At 41.1% G+C, this 23967-nt stretch overlaps 1 protein-coding gene across 1 annotated transcript; it reads left to right on the forward strand.

The window, feature by feature from the left end:
- The first annotated feature begins 487 nt into the window (after window positions 1-487).
- On the forward strand, window positions 488-17164 carry LOC127543034 (A-kinase anchor protein 17B-like). The gene is made up of 4 exons (XM_051968997.1): window positions 488-1273; window positions 4028-4152; window positions 8193-8313; window positions 10642-17164. The coding sequence occupies exons 1-4, from the start codon at window positions 503-505 to the stop codon at window positions 12265-12267; spliced, it is 2643 nt and encodes an 880-aa protein (XP_051824957.1). The 5' UTR covers window positions 488-502; the 3' UTR covers window positions 12268-17164.
- Window positions 17165-23967: the final 6803 nt, after the last annotated feature.

Consider the following 23967-nt stretch of genomic DNA (forward strand, 5'->3'; position numbering starts at 1 on the left):
GAATGCTGCTTAACAGAACTAGATTTTGCAGTACATGTCATCCTTTATAGGATCTCAAACTTGCGAGTTGATGAGACATACTAGATTGAGAATTTTCCTTGACAGCTAGAAGCCCTGGGGTCAAGTCCTACTTCTAACACTAACTTTGTGATTCTAGGAAGCCTCTTCATCAGTCAGGGCATCCTAGTAGCTGTCTAAGACTGTGAGTTGCTGTGCAGGCGCTGACCCTCATTGGTAAAAAGACTTTCCTCATTTGAGATTTTCCTAGACCACTTCAGTTACAGAGTCCAGTCCTTAGCCCTTTTCCAAGCCGAAGATCTTTTGGGAATCCTAGGGTTTCAGCCCAAATCAGTCAGGGTCTAATTTTAATTCTAGACACTTATTTTGACTGGCATTTTGATATGCCAGTGCTAGTGGGAGGTGTCCAAAACTCGATCTTGATTTCCCTGTTTGTGTTAACATCATTTTATCTTTTTTCTCCTTAAGGAGCATTGAGGACACAATGACTGTCAGCATAGTTTACGATAACTCAGAGGCCATGGAGCTGTGTGCAGCTCAGCACCTGTATCTGAAGCCTATAGCCAGACTGACCATCAATGTGATGCTGCCCGAAGATCTCACATATACTAGATCATTTTCCAACTGGGAGATACTAGACCATCTGAAGAATCTTATTTGCCCAGATCAGTTTAGCACTGTTCGACTCTCAAAAAGCACCAAGGACTTCATTCGGTTTGAGGGCGAGGCAGAGACCAGAAGTCTAGTTCAGATCCTAAAGGCGAAACTGCATGGAAAGATCATTAGGTTGAACGGCTTGAAGAACGGCTTGAAAGTAGTGGCCACAGATGCCTGGCCAGACTTCCCATCCCAGCAAGACTGGGAATTGGCTTGCAAGAAAAACAAGGCAGAAAGTGATGAGCTTCTTAACCAAAACTTTAATGAGAGTCTTGATTCCATTTACTTTCAGGGGTTGCCCTGCAAATGGTTTGCATCCAAGGGTTCCACTGGGGAAAAACCATGTGAAGAGATCCTCAGGGTAGTGTTTGAAAGTTTTGGGAAAATAAAGAACATTGACATTCCCATGCTTGATCCTTACCGAGAAGTGATGGCCAGTGGCACCTTCAAACATTGTACATTAGGCAGCCTTCAGACTTTTGAAGCTTTCATCCAGTATCAGGAGTATGCTGATTTTGTCAAAGCCATGGAATCCTTGAGGGGAATGAAGCTGATGCTTAAGGGGGAAGATGGGAAAGCCCTGGCCTGCAACATAAAGGTAACAGGCCTGGCTGGGATTTACAGATGGGACAGAGCCGAAATGAAAACATCCAGACCAACCTTGTGCCTCTGGTCCCATTAGGCATCCACATGACAACTAGCATGTGGATCTCGGTTGTCATGACATTGAAGTCTTTTAGAGAGAAATCTTCTTTTTGGAAGTCTTCTTTTCTTCTTCTGTTACCAGGCATGCCATCAGCTAGTGTTTGAAGAGATGGTTATTAGAAGTGGATAGGAAGACGAAGACAGGGCATGTGGGTTTTTTCCCAGGATATTGGTATCTTGATGCCAATGATGAGTACAAACTCCCAAGTTGATTATTGATAGGTTCATACATCTGGAAGAGTCCTTAGAGACAATCTAGTTACAAGCCCCTCATTTTACAGAGGGGAAACAGAGGCCTGAAGAAGTTAAGCAACTTGTGCCTGAGGTCACAGAGGTAGTATTTAGAGGTAGGATTTGAATCCAAGTCCTGTCAATCTAAGAGTCAGTTTTCTTTGCTATATTGTCTCTCACTCTCTATACCATAGTTAGGAAGTCTTTGATTTTGGTTTGGTTTAGGTTTTTTTTTGTTTTTTTTTTTTTTGTTTTTTTTTGTTTTTTTTTTTTTTTTTTTTACATCTCTGATGTGGATTTTAATGGAGCTAGGTTTTTTTTTTTTTTTTGGACATCTCTGAGTTGAATTTTAATGGAGCTAGTTTTCATTGAAGGACATTTCTGAAGCTAAGAAACTTCCAAATTTGAGAGATTAGGACTTGACAGAAACTATGAGGAAAATCATAGGAGCTTTGGCTTTGGGGAAATAAGAGACTGGCATTTAGAGTCTTAGCCCAATTCCACCGAGAAAGGAGAGAAAAACTGGAAGATAGTTAGGTAACCTTGTCAAAAAAAAGGAAAAGAAGTTCCTTTGGCATGATCTGTTCTTGGGGAAGCAACCATTTCTTTGTGATCTCTGACTGCTTCCTTACCTAAATGGGCACTGATCATGATGTAGAATTTAGCCAGAAAAATGAATGCAAATTCCCTTTGTAGGCGCCATTCTCTTTCCGTTTTTGAAAACTGGGATAATATTTGCTTTTCTCTTGTCCTGGAGCCACCATCTTGTTCTCCATATTATTTCAAAGCTTAGTTAAAGCAGTTTAGCAATCACTTCCACCAGGTCTTTCATCAGCTCGAGTACGAATTCATCTGGGTCTCGTGTGACTTGAACTCAGTAAGTATAACTAAATTCTATCTTATATCCCTTTACTTCCATTTCATCTCTTCTAATTTTCTCTTCTATTGCTCTAAAATTCATTTTTGTCATCCTTAGCTTTCCTTATCATTGTTGGCTTGTTCTGATAGCCTTAATTCTCATCATACAGGGATGTGCCAGGTGTTGTCATTCATCTTCTGTTATGTGCATCCTGGCTTCCATCTTGTGTGCCCCTGCTTTCGTCTTCTCTGTTTGACGTTGAACAGTCAGCTGGGTTGGTGAAGCCCATGTGCATTCACATCTTTAAACATTTTCTTTCTTCTTCACTGAAATTATTGCTTGTCATGTCCTTAGGACTTCTTTCTTGGGAGTTTCCAGTCCCTCTTGGACTTCTTTGGGTGGTAGAATTTCAGGGCATGGGATCCCCTCTTATTTTTTCCTCAAAACCATTAAAATGTATTCTCCCCAATCTAAGGTACACACTATTCCCAGTTCTCCTCTCTAGCATAAATTTTATAGGTGGTCATCTCCCCACTAGGCTCCCATCATTTTTACCCCCATAGTCAGTTCTCCTTTGCAAGTGGGAGTAAAAATTTCTTTTATTGGTTCTTCTACCTTTTGAAGGATGAAATTACTGTTAAGGTAAGTAAAGAAGTTATGACCTTTTTCGTTTTTAGTAGAGAGAAAGCTATATCTAGATAACAGAATTCTTCTCTCATGCCTCAGGGCCAGTCTTGTGATTTGTTTCCTGAACTCATCTATTGACTTTTTCTGCCTAGGTGGTCTGAAGTATATTCTGATGATAATGTCACTTCTTGTTTCTGCCTCTATTGCTCTTTTCCCGAATGTTCCCTGTCATGATTTCCTTTTCTGATTCCTGGATTTCTTTGCATAAATATATCTTCTTATACCCCCATGTGCTGTTTTTCCATTCTACATTTTTTATCTATGTTATTCCTTTCGAATAAAGTATATTCCAGAGCCCTATTGAAGTCATAAATCTAATTCAAATTACATCTCAACAATACCTCTGAAGTAAGATTTGTCTTGCTGAGGATAGGATTTTCAGTTTTATCTTGTTTATTCCCCATATTTTGAGTTTAGAGATTTAATACCCCGGGTTTTGTGGCTGGCAGTTTTATACCTTATAGTTGGTAACTTTTGACTGTAGGAATACTAAAAACCCTTAATGGAGCTCATCTTGATAAGTAGTAAGTAAGGTGATATGTAGACAACTTGTACAAGTGTGCCCCAAGAAGGGCACTTGAAATTACCTCCCTTAACTAACATGGAAATGTGCAAATGAACATCTAATGACTCATGAGACAAGGCCTGTTCTCCAACATTATGGCTGGAGGAAATTCTGGCCTCTTGTTCAGAGAAGCCGCTAGATACTGTTGGAGTGGGAATAAGCCAGGATAATGAGGGATTTCTTCAACTGACTATGAGCCCTTGGGTTTGGTTTTCGTGGATGGCTAGCCAGACTCGGCAAATCCTTGGTTTCTCCAAGTCAGTGAACTTGGCCTTTTACTGAACCTTCATCTTCTTTTTGGACAGGTTATGTTTGATACAACCCAACACTTCAGCGAAGGAGCTATAAGGAAGAGAAACCAGGAAAGATTAAAATTGCAAGAGCTGGAACAGGAGAGAAAAAGAGAAAAGAAGCGAGAAGAGGCAGAAAGGTGAGTTTAACTTTTTTTTTTTTTATCAACTTCAGGGTGAAATCCATGCAGCAGGCTTTGATTGTAAGGGCCCTGATTGTTAGGAGTCGAACAAGCCGGGGCCAATATTGGCCCAAGCTTAAAAACACAACCAAAGACTGTACCTGCTTGGTTTGTTTGTTTCATGCAGGAAGTCTCCATCTTGGTTGTTCCATTTGTGTTGGCGTGAAATGAAAATGAATGTGGCCAGAGGTTCCCTTTCACAAATTTCCTGTTGTTTTTTTTTAAATTATGAACTCAGACATCAAGTAAGAACATTTTCATGTAGATGAAGAACAGAAAAAGAGGATTGTAAATGAAACAATGAGTATCATATGTTTTTCTTAAAAAATACATATGTGTGTGTTTTTATACAAATATGTACAAACATATGTATGTATAAACAAATTTTCACCCAACGATACCACCATTGCTCTATTTCCCTCTGAAGCTTCTGATCTTCTTTCTGCTTTCTTCTGTATATTTTAAAGTGTTTTATTGACATTGTTTCTTTTTTGTATCTCTGTCACTTCCCCTCCCATTTTCACACACTTAAAAACTCTCCCTTATAACAAATAGTCAAGCCAAACAAATTCATTCAGTTATCCAGAGATTTCGAAGACAGAGTGTGGAAGTGCAGAATGTTAGTCATGATGGCAGAACTTGAGAGGCCTAGAATTATAGGGAGGATGAGGTTAACTAATATCAGAGGTCCCTTCACTGCTAGTTAGTGCCTTCCCTCTGAGGTCACCTACCATTTACACTGTATAGATCTTGCATGTTCATTTTTTATATATGTTCTTCATTAGATTGTTTCTTGGGAACAAGGAGCTCACAGTGTTTTTACCTTTTTTGTATCTCCAGAGCTTTGTATGGCATCTGGCATATATAGTAAGTGCTTAATAAATGCTTATTGAGTGATTTACTCACCTAAGTTTACCATAGGTCTGGGAAAGATTTTTGCTGGGCAAATGGCAGCTAGAGTTAGGTTGACCCAATAAGGCCCACAAGTATTGACTTATTGGCCACCTCTGTGTGGGATCATTTTTGTTGTCTGGGGTACTTTTTTGGTGTTCAAGAACCTTTCTCCTTTTTTGAACCTATCAGTATTTTTCACATGGACCCAGGTTCCTTAGGAAGGGGAATTGGTTTTCCCCAACAGCATGTCAGGAAGGTCTGAAATATCAGAAATCTGAAAATCTATTCTCCCATGATTTATATGAATAGAATCAGACTCTTTCACCTCTTTATGCCTTCTCCCTTGATCTCTTTCAGTCTTTTACAACAATTTCTTGCCATTTCTTCCTTCTTTGTTTTCTACTTATTTTTCCTAATGGGATAATGAGTCACCTTGGGTCACTGCAAAATGAAGATATTTTAGAGAAATATTGCCAGAAACCTAGTCAAGACAAGAAGCTTCAAGATCAGCCCAGAGGTGTTTCCAACTAAGCATAGTTTGCCTGGCTTTTGAACAAGGCCTTGGTCACATTGTTGGTCTATCTTTTTGGAGTCTTGAGCAAAATCAGGCTTAATTTTTGGATGACTGAAGCAGGCAGACTCATGACATTCTAGGCCAGTAGGTTCTTCTATTTGTACCCTATTTGGGACTAAGGACTCATTCTCATTCTCTAGGTTCTTTCAATACTTGTAACTTATTTTCTGCTTTTGAAGGGGAGGGGACTAGCAAACTGAACCTTTGATGGTATCTTAAGTTTTTAAAAAATCCACGTAAACTTCAGGCCTGGCATAAGAGTTGGATTGCAGAGGGCCTTGCCTGCAGGAAAGAGGGGGCTAGAAGATCATTTTCCTTTTACATATCACACCATTTTTGCATAGGTTTCTGTTTTAAACACTTTGTCTCAGTCAGTTAGTTGACTATAATGCCCCAGGTGAGTTCAATTTGTCAAAAGAACTTGAACAGAAACAGTAATGTTTGGACAGATTTTTCAAAAGACTTCTCTTGGGATTCTCTTTTGACTGAATGCTAAAGAAACGTCAGTGACCCTTAAATTCTTGATGTGTTGAGTGTATTTCCTTGTTCATCAAGGATAATAAAGATTTTTCTTCATTTTTCTCTTTCTATAGTTTTCCCTTTTTTTTCCCCACTCAATCAGTAAGCATTCATTAAGTACCTACTATGTGTCCATTACTCTTCCAAATGTGGGGAATACAAAGACAGAAGCCTTTCCTATGCTCCCCGAGCATTGTATTCTATCGGGGAGACAGTATCAACACGCAGGAGTATATACAACATGCATAGAAAAAAAAGACTATTTATAAAAACAGTTTTGCTCTATGGGAATGTGATTTTGTCTCATGAAATTTTAAAAAATGTTTGAGGTAGTGCTTAACTAGAAAGTGCTATGGCTCCTTTGTGAGGCACAAATAAACTATTTTTTCCCTGCCACAAAGATGTAGAGTCAAACAAAAACAAATTCCTGCATTGACCATATCCCAAAAAAGTCTCCTAAATAACTTTTTTGAAAACAAATTTCCTTTTTCATTATTATCAACTTAGCAACCATGAACAGTTCATATATAAAGAGGATCATATATGAATCTATGACTCTCTATTCCAAGTAATTTATCTTAAAGTATATATTAAATCTAAGCTAGTGATTCCAATGCTATCATTCTGGTTGATGTTCCCTTCTTTTGTGTATTTTTAAAAACATCTTATTGATTTGATCTTCTTCTTTTTTTGCCATCACTGTCCCCTCTCCTCCCCCAGATAGCATTTCCTTGTAACAAATAAAAATGGTCAAGTAAAGCAGATCCATACATTGGCCATGTCGGAAAATGGATGTCTTTTATGGACCTCCAGGCCATCAGTTCTCTGCTGTTACAGATAACAGTAAGGAGCACTGTGGCACTGTTCAGGACTAGCTCTCCTACCTGAAAAGAGGGTTAGGGACAAGAGCTGATCTAGTTGGAGAAACTATTGATTTTGCTGGGCAAGCTATTGGTCATAGGTAGAGCTGCTGGAAAACTTTGGTGTTAAAGAATGAATGAACGACAGTGACTGCTTGCTCTTGCCCAAGTACTGTGCTGTGTGCTGGGGGATAGGAATAGAAAACAACTAGATAGTCCCTGGTGTGAAGGATCTCATGTTCTTTTTTTTTAATTTTTAATTTTTTTTTTTGCTGAGGCAATTGGGGTTAAGTGACTTGCCCAGCATCACACAGGTAGGAAGTGTTAAGTGTCTGAGACCAGATTTGAACTCAGGTCCGCCTGACTTCAGGGCTGGAGCTCTATCCAATGTATCACCTAGCTGCCCCAAGATCTCACATTCTAATAGGGAAGGCAACACATATAGAAGGGTTCAGTTGAAGATGGGAAGGCCCAGTGATCCTTACAATGCAGTAGCAAATGCCAAAGGTTAATGTAATCTGCTTTCTTGCCATTTCCATTGGTAAAAAACCATATGACATTCAATTTGGTCTGAGGATCTTGTATCTAACTCAAAGGGCTTGTAAAATGGCTATTCCAAAGAATAGGAATCACTTCTCCCCCAGTACTCTCTGGAGCAGGGATTCTGTACCTTTGGGGAGGTCACAGACTCATTTGGGCAGTCTGATAAAGCCTCACAATTTTAAATGCATAAACTAAAACATATGGAATTACAAAGGAAGCCAATTATGTTGAAATAGAGAGATCAAAATATTTTTAAAAAACAAACTTACAGATCTCAAATTAAGAACCTCTTTTCTAGAGATATTTTCACAAGCATCAATGAAAAGGAACATGTAAACGCAGTGAGGAAAGAGAATTTGAATATTAGAAGCAGCTAAAGATGAGCAGATGTGATTGCATAGCTTCCTCCATGAACGATTTAAAGGGATTTCTTGAGAATGAAGCTTTGAGAGCCCCCTACAAATCCCTCCATGTGTACATTCTTCATCCTAGTCTGAGAGTGCCAGGACCTGACATTTCTTGGTTAGTATAGTCTGTTGATGCCAGATATCTCAGTTCCAGCCCTTAGAGAAATACCCTGTGGCTTGTTCATCTTAATCGTTACCTAGGAAACGAAAAGATGATGAGAAAAAGCTTCGAGAAAAGAAGAGGAAAAGCAAGCTCAAACGGAAAGAACAGAAGCAGAAACTAAAGGAGGAGAAGCGCCCCAAAAAGAAGGCTAAAACTCAGGTACCTAATTCTGGTTCCCATGATGAGTGGGGGAGGGGGGAAGAGAGTATTTGCTGGTCTTGAGGCATGAAGGGACCCTTCTACTGCTAAGGTTGCTGCTGAGTGGAATTATTTCACAGTCCCTCTTTAGATTTGGCAGCAAGCCCTTGTGCTAAAAGGGATACCCCTTTTTACTGAACTTGGGTGGTCTCTTCCAAATAGGATCCATTTGAAGACCATGCTGAATTCAGTGAAGCTTTCTTTAAGCTGCTATTAACAACTCAATTCATGTAAACCATAACTGGAATATGGGGTGAGACTCTGCATTTATTTAAAATGGAAAATAATCTTCCCTCCCAGCATCTTCTGAGGTCTCCCATCAAGAAGAGTTTCTTAGGGTTTCCACTCATTGCTCCTAGTACTAGAGAAGAGAAACAACACTATAGTCTGTGAAGAGTTCAGATATGGAGCCTCTGTTTCCATTTATCAGACTGACCTTTTGCCTGCTATATAGCTGTTTGTTTTACAAAGTTCCATTTATGTTTTTTTTTCTTTCTAACAATGGACTTTGAAAGACATTCAGAGATCCCAGATATGGTTGAGTAGCAGCTAGGATAGGGGGCCTGACTTAGAGTTAGGAAGTCCTAAGTTTGAATCCTGCCTCAGATACTTATTAGCTGTGTGACACTAGGCAAAGTCATTTTACTTCTGTCTGCCTCAGTTTCCTCATCCATAAATAATAGCATCCATCTCCTAGGATTGTTCTGAGGAGCACATGAAATAACATTTGTAAAAGTACTTTGCACACCTTAATGAGCCCACATAAAGTCTAGCTGTTATTAGTAATAATTATGCATATTTAATCATTCTGACATTAAATAAGCACAACCTGGATTCTTTCAGATTTTACAGAGGAGGAAACTGAGAGCCAAAGGAGGGGAGGGACTTACCCAAGAGCAGATGATATTACCATTAGCGCTGCTAATTAGTGCTACTGCCACTATCTAGAACCCAGAGGTTTACAGGGCAATGGCCCATAGCAGGCCTATGGCAAGTAGTGTAGTAGTTATTATCCTCATCGTATAGACGAGGAAACTGAGGCTCGGATAGATGAAGTGACTTGTCTAGGGTTCCACATCTATTTTGTGGAAGGTCCAGGATTTGAACTAAGGTCTCCCAGTTACAATTTGTGCTCTTTCCACTGCACTAAAACACCTCTTAAGAATTCCATTTATATTTGCAGTCTGGAGCCTACTTACCAGTGGGGGGGGGGGTTGCAGATAGGGAAATTCAAGGTCAAAACATTATTAAAAAAACATTTAAAATGTTTAAAAATGTTTTTATTGATGCCTTGTTTTCATGCCAGTCATTTTCTGATATACCTCCTTGAATTCTTCCCTGTTTAAAAAAGAAAAACAATTAACCACATTTGACAGAATATATGGCATGCCATGCCAGCTCTCTATAGAGATGGGGAAAGTATAAGTGGCATTTGCTATCTAGGACCAAGATTGGTCTTCGCTGCAATTAGTCTGAATTTAGCTGACTTTTAGCCTTATTTGCATTGCTGTGGTTAATGTGTACATGATTCTTCTGCACATCACACCATGTAAACCTTCCCTGTGTTTCCTGGAATTCTGCACATTTGCCATTTCTTCCAATGCAATAACATTTAATTCTATTACTATACACCATTTGTTCAGCCATTCCTCAACTGATAGGCTCTAGTCTCAGACATAGATATTTTCTGACAAAGTTGAAATGACCTTTGATTTCATCTTTCTTTATGATAGCCAAGGAGTAATTAATTCTCTTTTAGGTACCAAGTATCTAGCTCTTTAATCTTGTAGTACTTAAGTCTTGTTAACATTATTTATTGGCTCTATAATCTACAGAGCCTAATGTAGTCAGAGCTCTGATAATAAGTGGTTGCTCCTGATGAGTGTTAGATGTCACTAGGAGCAAAGGATAAGTTCACTGGCAGTTGAGAGACTGTTAATAGGCTCTCCCTCCTACCCTCCCCCTCTCCCTCTTATTCAACAAGAAGCTAGCTGATGTCCACTTCCCACTTTTTATCTTCTCCATGAGCTGTGACAGGAGATAGAAGGGGACTGGGATGCACCAGTTCATGTCTTGCAGAGCCCTGCGAACAAGACCAAACAGGAACCTAGAGAAAGTAGCACGTAACAGAGGACAACTCTTTGTCTTCTAGCTCTCTAATGTAATCTTGTTAACTGCGTGGCTTGCTCCTGTGGTATTAATGATAGCTCAATGAAAAGAAATTAAAACTGTATTTGAGACCTTTTTTTGCTGTGTTTTCATCTGAGGTTTTTTTGTTTGTTTTTAAAGCATTTTAATTCGAAGGAAAGTGGAAAAGTTAACAGTCAGAAGATGGAGAACCCTAAAACTGAAGAAGTGTACATTCTGGAATCTGAGGTGAAGACAATGAAGAGAGAAAACACAAACCCTCTAAATTCCCTGTTCCAAGAGACAAAGAAGAGAATGTTAGAAAAGAAGTCTATTCCGAATATAAATACTCTATTCCCCCAAACCACGAAGAGGAATGAACTCTTTGAATCTCCTTCCCTTCTAATGGGGAAAATGGTTCTAAGTGACCCAAGTGAAGAAGACACCGATCATTTATCTGAAGTAGGCAAGCACAGTTTTGTCACTCCCTCAAACTCTTTACAGATCACAATCAAACAAGACCCGAGCCAGGTAATGCAGTTTGTTAAAACAGAAGAAGATGATGAAGAAGATTGGCGGGTATGGAATACATCCTCTAACCCTAAAGTCTATAAAGAAAAACGTAACAGAAAAGAGAAAATCTACGAAACTGAGGAATTTATTTACTACCTGTTAAATTACTACCAACCTTCAGAATATGCCCGTTTTTATGAAGACCCAAAGAATACCTTAAGCAAATTTCGGTGGCAAAGAGAGGTCCGTGACATTGGAACAGAGCTAAATATCAATTTGAACCAGTCAGACAGTAACAGCATGCAAAATGGGCAGAAGATCAGTTGGGCTCCAGAGGATGATCAGCAGTGGAAGTTTGCCCATCAGGAGTCAGGGCCCAGACCAAGAGAGGCTACAGACGCAAGCTGTGCTGAAGGATTCACGAAGGCACTTAAACGCCGTTGCGTAGAGTCGAGCAGTGAAATTGAAGATTTTGCATTTGATGTGGATGAAAAACCATATCAGTGGCAGAATTCCTATGTTAGCTCCAATAAAGATCCCAAGTATCGGCCTAAGAGAAAGAGTTCTCAAATCACACTTACTAGCGCTACTTACGAGGTAGCAGACTTTTTAGAAGAGATCAGCAGTAATTCTGATTGCTTTAACGAAACACTGAGTGAAGACAGTGGGCCTCAAAGCCCTTTTCCAAATACAGACAACTTGGTGAAGGTGAAGGAGAGATCAGACAATTATGATGAAATTATCGCCTTTGACCGAGAAAACAGATGTAGCCAGTGTGGCATGTGCCCAAAGTCTAGTGGCTTGTCAAAGCCCTTCAGATCCAAGCTCAAGAAAAAAGTAGAGAGGTCCATGAATGAATTAAAATACTCAAGGCCCAAAGATGAATTTGCAACCAATGGTATTGAGAAAAACGCCCGAAAAATGAAGGGAAAATCACTCGTAGGAGACAGTTTTTATGGAGACCTCCTTGGACCAGATCACTTCAACTTATGGCCTATCAGAAAACCTGAGAAGAAATTGATGGAACCCAAGATGAAATTTTCATCTTCACAAAGCATTACCATCCCCCTACTCAAGGATTTTTGTGAGGCTCCAGATAATCCTTGGGAGCTGAAATTTGATCAAGACATAGGAGCCTCTAACAGATGTGTTAAACTGAAAGAAGGAACCTCAAATTCCAGTAGTTGTCCCACCAGTTGTGACAGTCCGGATCTTCTTTCCTCTGAAAATGATTCCGAAAAGAAATCTTCATTCTTTAAACCGAAGAATTTTTGAGAGCCGCTGGGCTCAGTCACCCATTTTTTTCATAAGGGTAAATGACTTGAGAAGAGAAAAAAAAACACAAAGCAAGATCTTAGGAATTCATCAGCTAGATGGCAAGATGTCACTTAAAAGTTTTAGTTGTGACCAGTTTAACCCTTCATCTAGTATAGCTCATTTATTGTGATGAAAGCCGATATATTAGTAAGGCTTGGGGATAGTTCTAAGATGTACTTGCAGATCACTGCTAGCTAAGAGTGAGCAGTCCAATAGTTTAATTGAACCTTCGATAGAGTATCCGACAAAGTGCAAATATAACTTTGCAGAGTAGGGAAGTGTCCTTACCACATTATTTTTTGTTCTTCTCAAAACAACAGCTGTGAATTTTGGGGATCTTTTCCTGTTTTCTTCCATTTGGTCAAAAATGATTTATGTATCAAGAAGCGTGATCAAAAATGATTTATGCATCAAGAAACGTAATCTTTGCATATGGCAGAGTTCTTAGCCTTTTTTTGTGTCTTGGAGCCATTTGATAGCAGTCTGGTGAAACCCATTAACTTTTTTTTTTTCATAATTGAAAAGAAATGCTAAATTTCATTTAGAAATTAGGGAAAATCAAGATGTGATTTTTTTCCCCCTCCTCCAAGTTCATGGACTCCGTAAAATCTATTTGTGGACCCCAGGTTAAGAACTAGAGCTTAAAAACGTCTGGTACCTTTTTGTGTTTCTTCTTGGCAGAGAATGGTCAAATGAAAAAGAGAAAGAGCTAGAATCACACTTTGAATTGTGATTTTGAAAAAATGATTTTGAACATTTTATGGACAGGTACCGGAAGAGAATAAACACACAGTCATCAATTGACCATTCCTTTGGGGACAACATATGGAAGAAGAATGTGACAATTCATTTCATTTCCACTTCTTCCAATTTTTCCTGGGTGCCACCTGCTAAGTGTTCGGACCCAGGGAAGAGATGACATGTTCAGAAACATCTCAAACACAAAAATAGAGTCTTGGGGGGGGAGTACATCAGACCAAAGGACTAAGTTCCTAGGGAGGAAGACTAATGTGCTTGGAGGTTTAAATGGGACAACAGAGCTCCAAGGACCTGGCAGTAGCATCTGCTGCTTGCAACATGTCTTAATGTGAAGGCAGGTAACAAAATTGCATTGAAGTTGGCAACTAAGCAACTGGATCCTAGATGACCTGAATCTGGCTGAAGACTCAGCCATTCTGAGGTCTAAGGGCAGCTCGAATGCTGTTTTGAGAAATTGAGGGGAAGACTCAGAGAAGTGAAAGAGTAAGAAGAGCAAAATACTTTGTGAGTTTGTATACTTGTTTTGCTTAGAGTCGAGAATGAAATCTGTTTGTAAAAATCATTCAGTGTCCCAGGCTTTGCTTTTTAAAGGCCTCCTCATTTGTTATCCTGAGGTGTCATGGAAAAACATGACCTGGTCTGAGTCCTTGGTGAGGTTTTCTAGATGGAAACATGTTAAGATTTTTTGGATCTGTAGGCTGAAAATGGGAACTTTTTTATTGCATTACATGTTTGGTGCTGCTTTAAAGCTGAACCCTTCCCCAGAATTATATAGTTATGACTTTAAGAATTTTGCAGCATATACATGATATATTGAAGTTGGGTACTCCAGACATAGGAGATAAAAATAATTCCTACAAAATCATACTTGGCTTAAACAATTGAAAATAAATGGTCAGAGACCATTTATTTTACAGAGGCTAGAGACTAGATCAGAGACAACCTGAAGCATAAATGCTATTTGATGCTCAGAAGTCATAGCAAGCCAGGTTTGAAAAATTTGGCTTTTTTTAAAACAGGCCTGATTGAAAATTCTTCTGGATTTCTATGAGCACATTCCTGAATTTCTATATTCTGTCTTGTATTATAATTATTTCTCTAAAAGTGCTCCCCCTCTAGCCAACGAGATTGTGTATATGTGCTCCCATCCTATCCACCCAGTAAGATTTCTGTGTGCTTTGACCTCCCACCCCAGCCAATTAGATTGTGTTCCCGTGTATAAAATCCCCCTAGCCAATTTTGCTGCATGCTCCCTAAGAGCAAGGTCTGCCTCATTTCAGTAGCCTCATGTATGAAGCCTCATACGTGGCGGGGGCTTAAGAAATATCTGCTAAATTGGTTAAATTGAAGCGTACGAGGATCCCATCTTTCCCCCTAGTAGCCTGAACTGGTTGAACCCCAAAATTTGACCGACTCTTGGGCCGGGCCTTCTCTGGGGATCGACGGGGAGATGGGTGGTGGAAATGGAGACGGATCCTCTTCTCTTGAGCGGCCTGTTTGATGTCCGGTACCTCATCCTTCAAAACTACCAAATACCCCAACTTTTCTGCATTAAGAACCACATGGTGGTGGCTTAAAATATTTAAATGTATAGCTATGTGACTCAACAAGGACTCAACCGAGAATATGTTGTGATGTACGTACGCGCTTATCGTGTTGTTGAATAAGATTGTGATGAGAAAAATGTGCTGCTCTTCGTGTACAATTTGGCTTTTTGTTGAATGACTCAGCAAACTGGATGTGATCTGTTGTCAAATTTTCAAATCCCTCCTGTGTATCGAGTGCCTTTCCATGTTCTCCTAGGCTCAGGAATGACTGCTAACATTCAGACGGAGTTACTATTTTTCATAATACCTTGGAAAGTTCATACAGCTTGTCTTTTGTCAAGGGACTTTGTGTGAATTAGTGTCGAAAACCTACCCTCTTTGGCTTCTGCTTTTATTTACAATCTTTTGTACAGTTGCGCTAAAGAGATTGTAACAGCTACATTTATTGTGATAATATGTTGTTTCTTTGGTCATCTGGTTCAGAGTATTTTTCTATACAAAGTTTATGGGTATAAAAAGATTTGCTACTGAATGCTTCTGAAATGAAACTTTAATTGCCATAGCAATCAAACAACAAACATTTTTTAAGCTGGGCCATGTGCTTCAGAGTATTGGTGTTAGATATACAGACAGAAATGAAGAGCTTACATTCTTTCTGAATGTAGCATATGTATAAAAGGAGTTTAGTCTAGGTGTAGCACAACAAAGGATAAGATAAGATAAAAATGCTGGACCTGAAATCTGGAAAGCTTGGGTGGTTCAAATATGGCCTCTGCCCCTTACTAGCTGTATGACCAAGGGCTAGTCACTTAAGTCAACTCTTGAGCCCCCAGATTGGCGACTCTCTCCTACTTCTCTCAAGTTACGGAGAAGTGATCTGCTGTGTTGGAGGGCATTCCAATGAAACCCCACCCATGAAGTCCTTGGCTTTTTGCCTAGTGATTTGATATCATGGAATTGGTGCTAAGGTATTCATTTGTAGCATTTCCTCCCTCCCCCCCCATTCTTTTATACCCCCCCCCCCCATTTGTAAGCACTTGTGGGGCCCAGACAGAAGTAAAAATACTGGTTTTGTGTTTGTGTACTTGCTCCATTCTGCTCCTTCCTCTTCCCTCTATCTTATGTTTGAGGTCAACTATTTAGAATGTGCAGAGAGAAAAACCAAAACAAGGTTCACTTTATGATGTTCTGTGCTTTAGAAATCCGATGGCTCCACAAAAGTGAGGCGTGACACTTAAGAATACTGTCAGTTGATTCTCTTGCTATCTTTTCATCTTGGTGGTGGTTTAGGAAAGCTTCTGTGTAGTGTTAATAAATTGCTCAACCTTCTGCCTCTTGCACTAATGAATTACCACCATGTTAGCTTTTCTGTTTGACCTCTTAAATATGTGACAGTCATAATGGTGACTCTTTATGAAAGATGCTGAAAGCTTTAGCGCCATAGGGTCAGCGTGTTTTTAGTTTGCTTTGCACGTCTCAAGTTTCTCAGGTAGGAAAAAAAGTGACCTCTGGGTGCTGATGGAAAAACCAGAATGTATTTGCAGCACCTTTCTTATGGCTATTTCTAATAAATTGTTAACTCGATGTCTTACAAAGGTTCACGTCAGTAAAAAGAATGAATAAGTTTACCAGTTATAAAAATCCCATGAATTGTCAATCAACAAGTGCTTTGTACATAGTAAGTTCTTGAGTTTTTCCCCATTCTTTTAAGGATTTATTAAATATCCCCTTCTTTTGTGCTGAGGCACCCGAAGCTTTAGGTCTGTCACTTTATCCTTTCGACCCATGGTGGAGGAACTCCACAATCCTGAAATAGCCAAAGGACTTGGTCGGTGAGGAAGGAGCAAATTTGCATAAGTAGAAATGGCCTACTTGGCCGAGGAAGTATACCTACCTGTCTTAGGCCTTGCATAATCTTGGCCATTACAGATTTGCTTACATGTGTTCCTTAACCTGAGGTCTATGATTTCCAAGCCCTTCCGACCACGGTGCTGTCAGAAAAGGGTGTTGATCAGCCAATCGGGTTTTGAGCTTGGAAGAGGTCTCAGAGGCCAATGAATCCAACCCTCTCGTTTTTTTCAATGGGGAAACCGAGGCTCAGAGAGAAATGACGTGCCCAGAGCCACAGCTAGTGAAATTCCTCTAAGGGATTTGGACCCAGATTTATCCTGACTTCAAGTCCAGCCTCTTTCCATTCCATCATACCTTCCCCCCAATGGAGCAAGTGAAATTGTAAAAGTTAACTTCTGGTTGATAATAGCGTTATGAAACACGTTCACATGTGTTCCTGCTGGTTCCCTGTGAAGTAGTAGAACTGTATTAAATCTTCTGTTAAAGAATCCTAGGTTGGGGAACTTGTAAGGGACATTGACCCTACTGTCACAATATTTTTGGGCTTCATATGGACATTTGTTTTGCTTGACTATGCATATTTGTTACAGGAATTTTTTGTTATTCTTTGGTTGGGGTGGGAGGGGAAGGAGATAACATTGCTTGTTAATTGAAAAAAAAATAAAATATAATAAAAAAAAAACCATATTAGCACGTTTCTGTTTTTTGCGCTTTTAAAACCAAGTGTGATTCTGATTTTTTTTTCATGGTAATTTACTTTGAATGACAGGATTTTCAGGCTGAGAGGGACCTTGAGTCTGAGGATCATAGGTTTCCAGATGGGAAGGACTGCCGAGGTCATCTCTTACCACCTCCATCATTTCACAGGAACAGAAAGGGAAAGGGATCCAGTCAAGGTTGAATTTAGACAATCATAAATTTGGGTTTAAGAATGAGGAAATGGGCCTTGAGAAAAGAAATCACTTCTGAGTTGACATAATGCTAGAATTGACTGGCTTTGAACTCCAGTGATTGCATGGCTCCTGCCACTTTTTTGATCCATTATATAAATTACCATTTTCTTAGTGTCCTGGTTTTTGATTTTTAAAGAATATAACCGAGAATACCGGAAAAAGGTGTTGTTAAAGTCTGCACACAATACAAGGTAGAAAAAAATGCCTCAACCACTGGGCAAAGGCACTAAGGAAAAAATTACCTTGAGCTCATTAACACTTGCTGGTTGCATGTATTCTCACCTTTTAAGGTTGTTTACATAAATGGACTTTTAAGAATTTGTTGACTGGGAATATTGAAATCCCTTTTTTTTTTTAGCTTTAAGTAATACCTAGTAACAAAACGAGTGAAACAAACCCATTTCTGAAGGCCTGGAATCTGGCTACGTGGGGATGGTTTTTTGAGAGGTTTTTCCCCCCTCCCAACTGCCAATTCTGTTTACATATAAAAGGAGCAAACTGATCTCTTCCCATGTAAGAGATTGTGTCACAAATATTAGGTCATTTGAAGGATCCTTCCTTTATATGATATGTGTATGGGGAACTCTTCAATTACTGGTTGTAAACCTAAGGGTTCCCCTATAATCAGAATTCACTCGGAGAAAGGCATTCTGGAACCCGAAAAGGAAGATGTCCGGCAAAGTTGATTGAGGTCTGAGAATCCAGTTCCACGTTGTATTTGCTGGAAACATTTCAATTCCAACATTATTGTGGCCAGACATTAATAACTGGGTAATAAATGGTGTTTATATGACTCCTTATCTTCCTAAATAAAATATAAAGATTCCCATATTATCTTCTGACTGTTAACATGTATTTCATTCAATACAACAAGGGCAGAGGGATGGGAGGGGGAAGCTGGGCTGCTTGGATTGTGCAACCTGGAGTTTTGCCTTGGACATTTCAGAACTATCAGAGTTAATGGAAGTAGGGTCAAAGTTGGAATACCTTTGCAGAATCCCCTGCCATGTTGGTTTCTTGTAGTGACTCAAGGGGACATTTGGTCCATGGGTATAAATGAGTTAACAAATAAATAAAAAATGAGTCAAGTGTGAAAGCATTTTGGCAATCTTAGCATGGTATAGAAACACTAGGTCTTGTAGGAAAGCTTTCACGAGAGACGATGTATGTTACATTGGGGAGCAAAAGAGCTGGTGTCCAAAATGATAACGTGACTAGCAAAGGGGTAGAGAGTCTTGGTGCTGGTTCCTATCAAGCAGGGACACTTAAGGGACTCCGGAGATCCGTGACCCTGAAGGGGGAACAAAGGGAACACCCTGTGCTTTCCACTCCCTCATCCCTAGGTACGGGCAGCCCTTGGCTCGTGGCCCTCCGGGGCTTCTGGGCCGGGTGGCCCGTGTGACAGGCTGCGTTGGCACACCAAGAGTTAAGGATCCGAGGACTCCTTGCTGCCCGCCCGGGTCCCTCCAGCCCGGGTCTGGGAGGCTTGATGTCATCTTCAGCAAATCACAGGCCGGGATGAGCAGCAGCATCAGCAGCCTCGGCAGCAAAGGCCAGTCTTGGTGCCCGTTTCAGTGGGAGGCGGCATGGTCTAGTGGTAAGAGAGCTGGCTTCTCGAGCCAGTAGGACTTGAAGTTCTAATCCCGCTCTTCCACTGCCTGCCATGTGGCCTTGAGCAAGCTGCTTGACCTCCCGGGTGCTCTTTTTTTGCCCCCCAGGGGCCCTCCCACCTGCCACAGTCCGGCACCTGCCAAAAACAGAAACTCTCCTTTTTCTGATGGGCTCTGGCTCTCAGCCCATCGGAGGGGACTCCTTTTGGGACCACCGGGCACATCGTATAATTCACCGGGCAATCATATCCTTATTATTAAAGGGGGAAATGGGCCTCCATGGTCCCTGAGGTCCCTTCGAGCCCCAGGAGCCTATATGTGCCCTTGGCCCAGCATGTCCCCCTCTCTGGGACTCACTTCTTCTGCAAAATGAGGGGGGTTGGATAGAGCAGGGGCTCTTAACCTGGGATCTATTGGTAAGGAGCCCAGGCTCAGATGGCAGGGGGTCCACAAATCTTGATGGGGAAAATATCCTTTATTTTCAACAACCCTGAACTGAAGTTTCACATCCTCCAATTGTGTATTCCTTCTCCAGACAGACTGCCCAAGGGGTCCATGCCCCCAAAGGGTTAGGAGTTCCTGACCAAGATGGCTTCAGAGGTCCCTTCTAGCCCTAGAGCTAAGAGCTTTTGTGTGACTTTGGGAAAGTCATGTTTCCTGTGTCTCAGTTTCTTTCTCTGGTAAAAAAGGAGATTGAATTAAAAGTCCTCAGAGGTCCATTGTAGCTCTAGAGCTAGGAGCTAATGGGCGACTTAATGTAAGTAATTTTTCCTGGGCCTCAATTTCTCCCTATTAAAAGAGAGGATTGAACTAAAAGGCCTGAGAGGTCCATTGTAACTCTAGAGTTAGGAGCTTTTGTGTGACATTGGGGTAAGTTGTAACATGCTATCATTGCATTTACTATTACCAGTCTCTCCTAATTCCCAAGGCATCAGGGTACCTCTGGCCGCTGACCTTTGCAGGGTCAACTGATTCTACCAACTCGCCTCCTCTGAGGCCTTCAGAGGCCTCTGGCCACGATTTCTTGAATGGTAGTTTTCTAACCGGTAGCACGCTCAAGAACAGCCACGTGCAAACTTAAAGCCTTTATTATACCTGCTCACACGATGCCCTGACTTGTTAACTCCCTAGGGAACACCTGGTCTGAAGACCCACGTGTTCACTATCAAGCTCCTTACCTCTCTTGGCTATCCATCCACTCGGCTCGGCTCCCCCAGGATAAAGAGAGCGACTTGCTGCCCACAGTGGGCTTGAAGAGGGTCTGTGAGGTCTCACACACAGCCAACCAGTGAGGGGGCTTTCTCCCGTTAAGAAACCATCTTGATATGCCCAGGATCCCACGCATGGGCCAGTCCCCAGTCACAGAAAATTACTTCCAGGCCACTCAAACCTGCTGCACTGTGGCCGCCCATTTAAAGATCTCTTACAGTAAGTACTTTTTCCTGGGCCTCAATTTCTCCCCCTGTTAAAAGAGAGAATTGAACTAAAAGGCCCGAGAGGTCCCTTCTTAGCCCTAGAGCTAAGAGCTTTTGTGTGACTTTGGGGAAGTCACTGTGCCTCAGTTTCCTTCTTTGTAAAAAGAGAGGATTGAACTAAAAGGCCTCAGAGGTCCCTTCTAGCTCTTGAGCTAGCTTTGTGTGTCTTTGGGCAAGTAATTTTTCCTATGTTTCAATTTGTTTCTATGCAAAAAGAGGGGATTGATATAAAAGGTCTGAGACATCCTTTCTAGCTCTAGAGCTGGGAGCTTTTGGGTGACTTTAGGGAAGTAATTTTTCCTGTGACTCAGTTCCTTTCTCTGTAAAAAGAGGGGACTGAACTAAAAGACCTCAGAGGTCCCTTCTAGCTCTGGAACCAAGAGCTTTTATTTGACCTTGGACAAGTAATTTTTCCTGTGTCTCACTTTCTCTTCAGTAAAGAGAGGGGGTTAAACTAAATAGCCTCAGTAATTTTTCCTGTGCCTCAGTTTCCTTCTTTGTAAAAAGAGGGGATTGAACTAGAACTGCTTGGAGATCCCTTTGAACTCAAGAACTAGGATCCTCTGTGTGACTTGGGGTAAGTAATTTTTCCTTTGCCTTCATTTCATTTTTTCTTTCTTTTAATTTTTTTGTAAAAGAAGATGTGATTGAACGAAAATTTCCCTTGTAGCTTTGGGGCTAGGGAGCTTCTGGCTGACTTTGTGTAAGTAATTGTTCCTGAACCTCAATTTATTTATTTACTTTTTAAAAAAGGGGATTGAACTGAAACTCCTCAGAGGTCCCTTTGAACTCTAGAGCTAGGAGCTTTTGTGTGACTGTGTAAGTACCTTTTCCTGTGACTCTGTTCCTTTTTCTGAAAAAAGAGGGAACTGAGCTAAAAGGAATTAGAGGTCTCTTCTAGTTCTGGAGCTAGGAGCTTTTGTGTGACTTTGGGCAAGTATTTTTCCTGTGTCTCAGTTTCCTTCTCTGTAAAAAGAGGAGATTGAACTAAAAGACCCCCTAAGTCCTTTCTAGCTTTAGGACTAGGAGTTTTTGTGTGATTTTTGTCTGTCATTTTTCTTATGGTTCAGTTTCTTTCTCTATAAAAAGAAGGGATTGAACACTGGGGAATCATTTTTCCAGTGTCTCAGTTTCCTCCTCTGAAAAAAGATATTGCTCTAAAAGGCCTCAGAGGTCCCTTTTGTGTGCCAGGAGCTTTTGTGTGATTTTGAGTAACTATTTTTTCCTGTGACTCAGTTGTTTTCTCTGTAAAAAGAGGGGATTGAACTAAAAAGTCTTTGGCAGGTGCCGGACTGTAGCAGGTGGGAGGGCCTCTGGGGGGCAAAAAAAGAGCACCCGGGAGGTCAAGCAGCTTGCTCAAGGCCACATGGCAGGCAGTGGAAGAGCGGGATTAGAACTTCGAGTCCTACTGGCTCGAGAAGCCAGCTCTCTTACCACTAGACCATGCCGCCTCCCACTGAAACGGGCACCAAGACTGGCCTTTGCTGCCGAGGCTGCTGATGCTGCTGCTCGTCCCGGCCTGTGATTTGCTGAAGATGACATCAAGCCTCCCAGACCCGGGCTGGAGGGACCCGGGCGGGCAGCAAGGAGTCCTCGGATCCTTAACTCTTGGTGTGCCAACTCAGCCTGGCACGCGGGCCGCCCGGCCCAGAAGCCACGAGCCAAGGGCTGCCCGTACCTAGGGATGAGGGAGTGGAAAGCACAGGGTGTTCCCTTTGTTCCCCCTTCAGGGTCACGGATCTCCGGAGTCCCTTAAGTGTCCCTGCTTGATAGGAACCAGCACCAAGACTCTCTACCCCTTTGCTAGTCACGTTGTCATTTTGTCTCACTTTCCTTCTCTGTAAAAAGAGGAGATTGAACTAAAAGGCCCCATAGGTCCTTTCTAGCTTTAGGGCTAGGAGATTTTGTGTGACTTTTTGTAAGTCAATTTTCCTGTGCTTCAGTTTCTTTCTCTGTAAAAAGAGGGGATTGAACCCTGTGGAATTGTTTTTCCTGTGTCTCAGTTTCCTCCTGTGTAAAAGGAAGGTATTGCTTTAAAAGGCCTCAGAGGTCCCTTGTAGCTTTAGAGTTGGGAGCTTTTGTGTGACTTTGGGTAAGTATTTTTCCTGTGACTCAGTTCCATTCTCTGGAAAAAGAGGGGACTGAAGTAAAAGGAATTAGAGGTCTCTTCTACCTCTGGAGCTAAGGGATTTTGTGATCTTGGGCAGGTCATTTTTCCTGTGTCAGTTTTCTCTTCTGTAAAAAGAGGGGATTGAACTAAAAGTTCCCAGAGGTCACTTCTAGTTCTAGGGCTAGGAGCTTTTGTGTGACTTTGGGCAAGTTAAGTTTCCTATGACTCACTTTTTTTCTCTGTACAAAGAGGGGATTGAACTTTGGACGAGTCATTTTTTCCAGTGTCTCAGTTTCCTCCTCTGTAAAAAGGAAGGTATTGCACTGAAAGGCCTCAGAGGTCCATTGTTGCTCTACAGCTAGGAGCCTACTGGGTGACTTTGGGTAATTTTTCCTGGGCCTGTTTCCTTTTCTATAAAAAGAGGGGATTGAATTAAAAGGTCTTAGAGATCCCTTATAGCTTTAGAGCTAGGAGCTTTTGTGTGACTTTAAGCAAGCTATTTTAATTATGGCTCAGTTTCTTTCTCTGTAAAAAAGGGGGTTGAACTTTGGGCAAGTCATTTTTCCTGTGTCTCAGTTTCCACCTCTGTGAAAACGGGATTGAACTACAGTCTCCGGGGTCCCTTGTAACTCTAGATCTAGGAGATTTTGTGTTACTTTGAGCAAGTAATTTTCCCTGAGTCTGTTTCCTTCTCTGTAAAAAGAGGGGATTTAAGTAGAACTCCTTAGAGGTCCCTGGAACTCTAGAGCTAGGAGCTACTGGGTGACTTTGGGTAAGTAATTTTTCCTGGGCTTCAATTTCTCCCTGTTAAGAGGGGATTGAACTAAAAAAGCCTGAGGTCCCTTCTAGCCCTAGAGCTAAGAGCTTTTGTGTGACTTTAGGGAAGTCATTTTTCCTGTGTCTCAGTTTCTTTGTCTGTTAAAAGAGATTGAACTAAAAGGCCTCAGAGGTCCCTGGAATCTAGAGCTAGGAAGTATTGGGTGACTTTGTGTAAGTAATTTTTCCTGGGCCTCAATTTCTCCCCTTGTTAAAACAGAAGATTGAACTAAAAGGTCCCTTGAGCTAGGAGTTTTTGTGAGTCTTTTTAGCAAGTAATTTTCCTGTGTCTCAGTTTCCTTCTCTGTAAAAACAAAGGATTGAACTTAAAAGCCTCACAGGTCCCTTCTATCTCTTGAGCTATCTTTGTGTGTCTTTGGGTAAGTAATTTTCCTGTGTCTCAGTTTCCTTCTCTGTAAAAACAAAGGATTGAACTTAAAAGCCTCACAGGTCCCTTCTATCTCTTGAGCTATCTTTGTGTGTCTTTGGGTAAGTAATTTTTCCTGTGACTCAGTGACTTTCTTTGTAAAAAGAGGG

The sequence above is a fragment of the Antechinus flavipes genome, chromosome X, assembly GCF_016432865.1.
Source record: "Antechinus flavipes isolate AdamAnt ecotype Samford, QLD, Australia chromosome X, AdamAnt_v2, whole genome shotgun sequence".
Lineage (NCBI taxonomy): Eukaryota > Metazoa > Chordata > Mammalia > Dasyuromorphia > Dasyuridae > Antechinus > Antechinus flavipes.

Excerpts from the sequence above, each read along its gene's own strand:
- LOC127543034 (XM_051968997.1), top strand. The coding sequence starts at position 503 with ATGACTGTCAGCATAGTTTACGATAACTCAGAGGCCATGGAGCTGTGT. Across the intron at positions 1,274-4,027 it reads CCCTGGCCTGCAACATAAAG|GTTATGTTTGATACAACCCA; the intron begins GTAACAGGCCTG and ends CTTTTTGGACAG. Across the intron at positions 8,314-10,641 it reads AAAAGAAGGCTAAAACTCAG|CATTTTAATTCGAAGGAAAG; the intron begins GTACCTAATTCT and ends TTGTTTTTAAAG.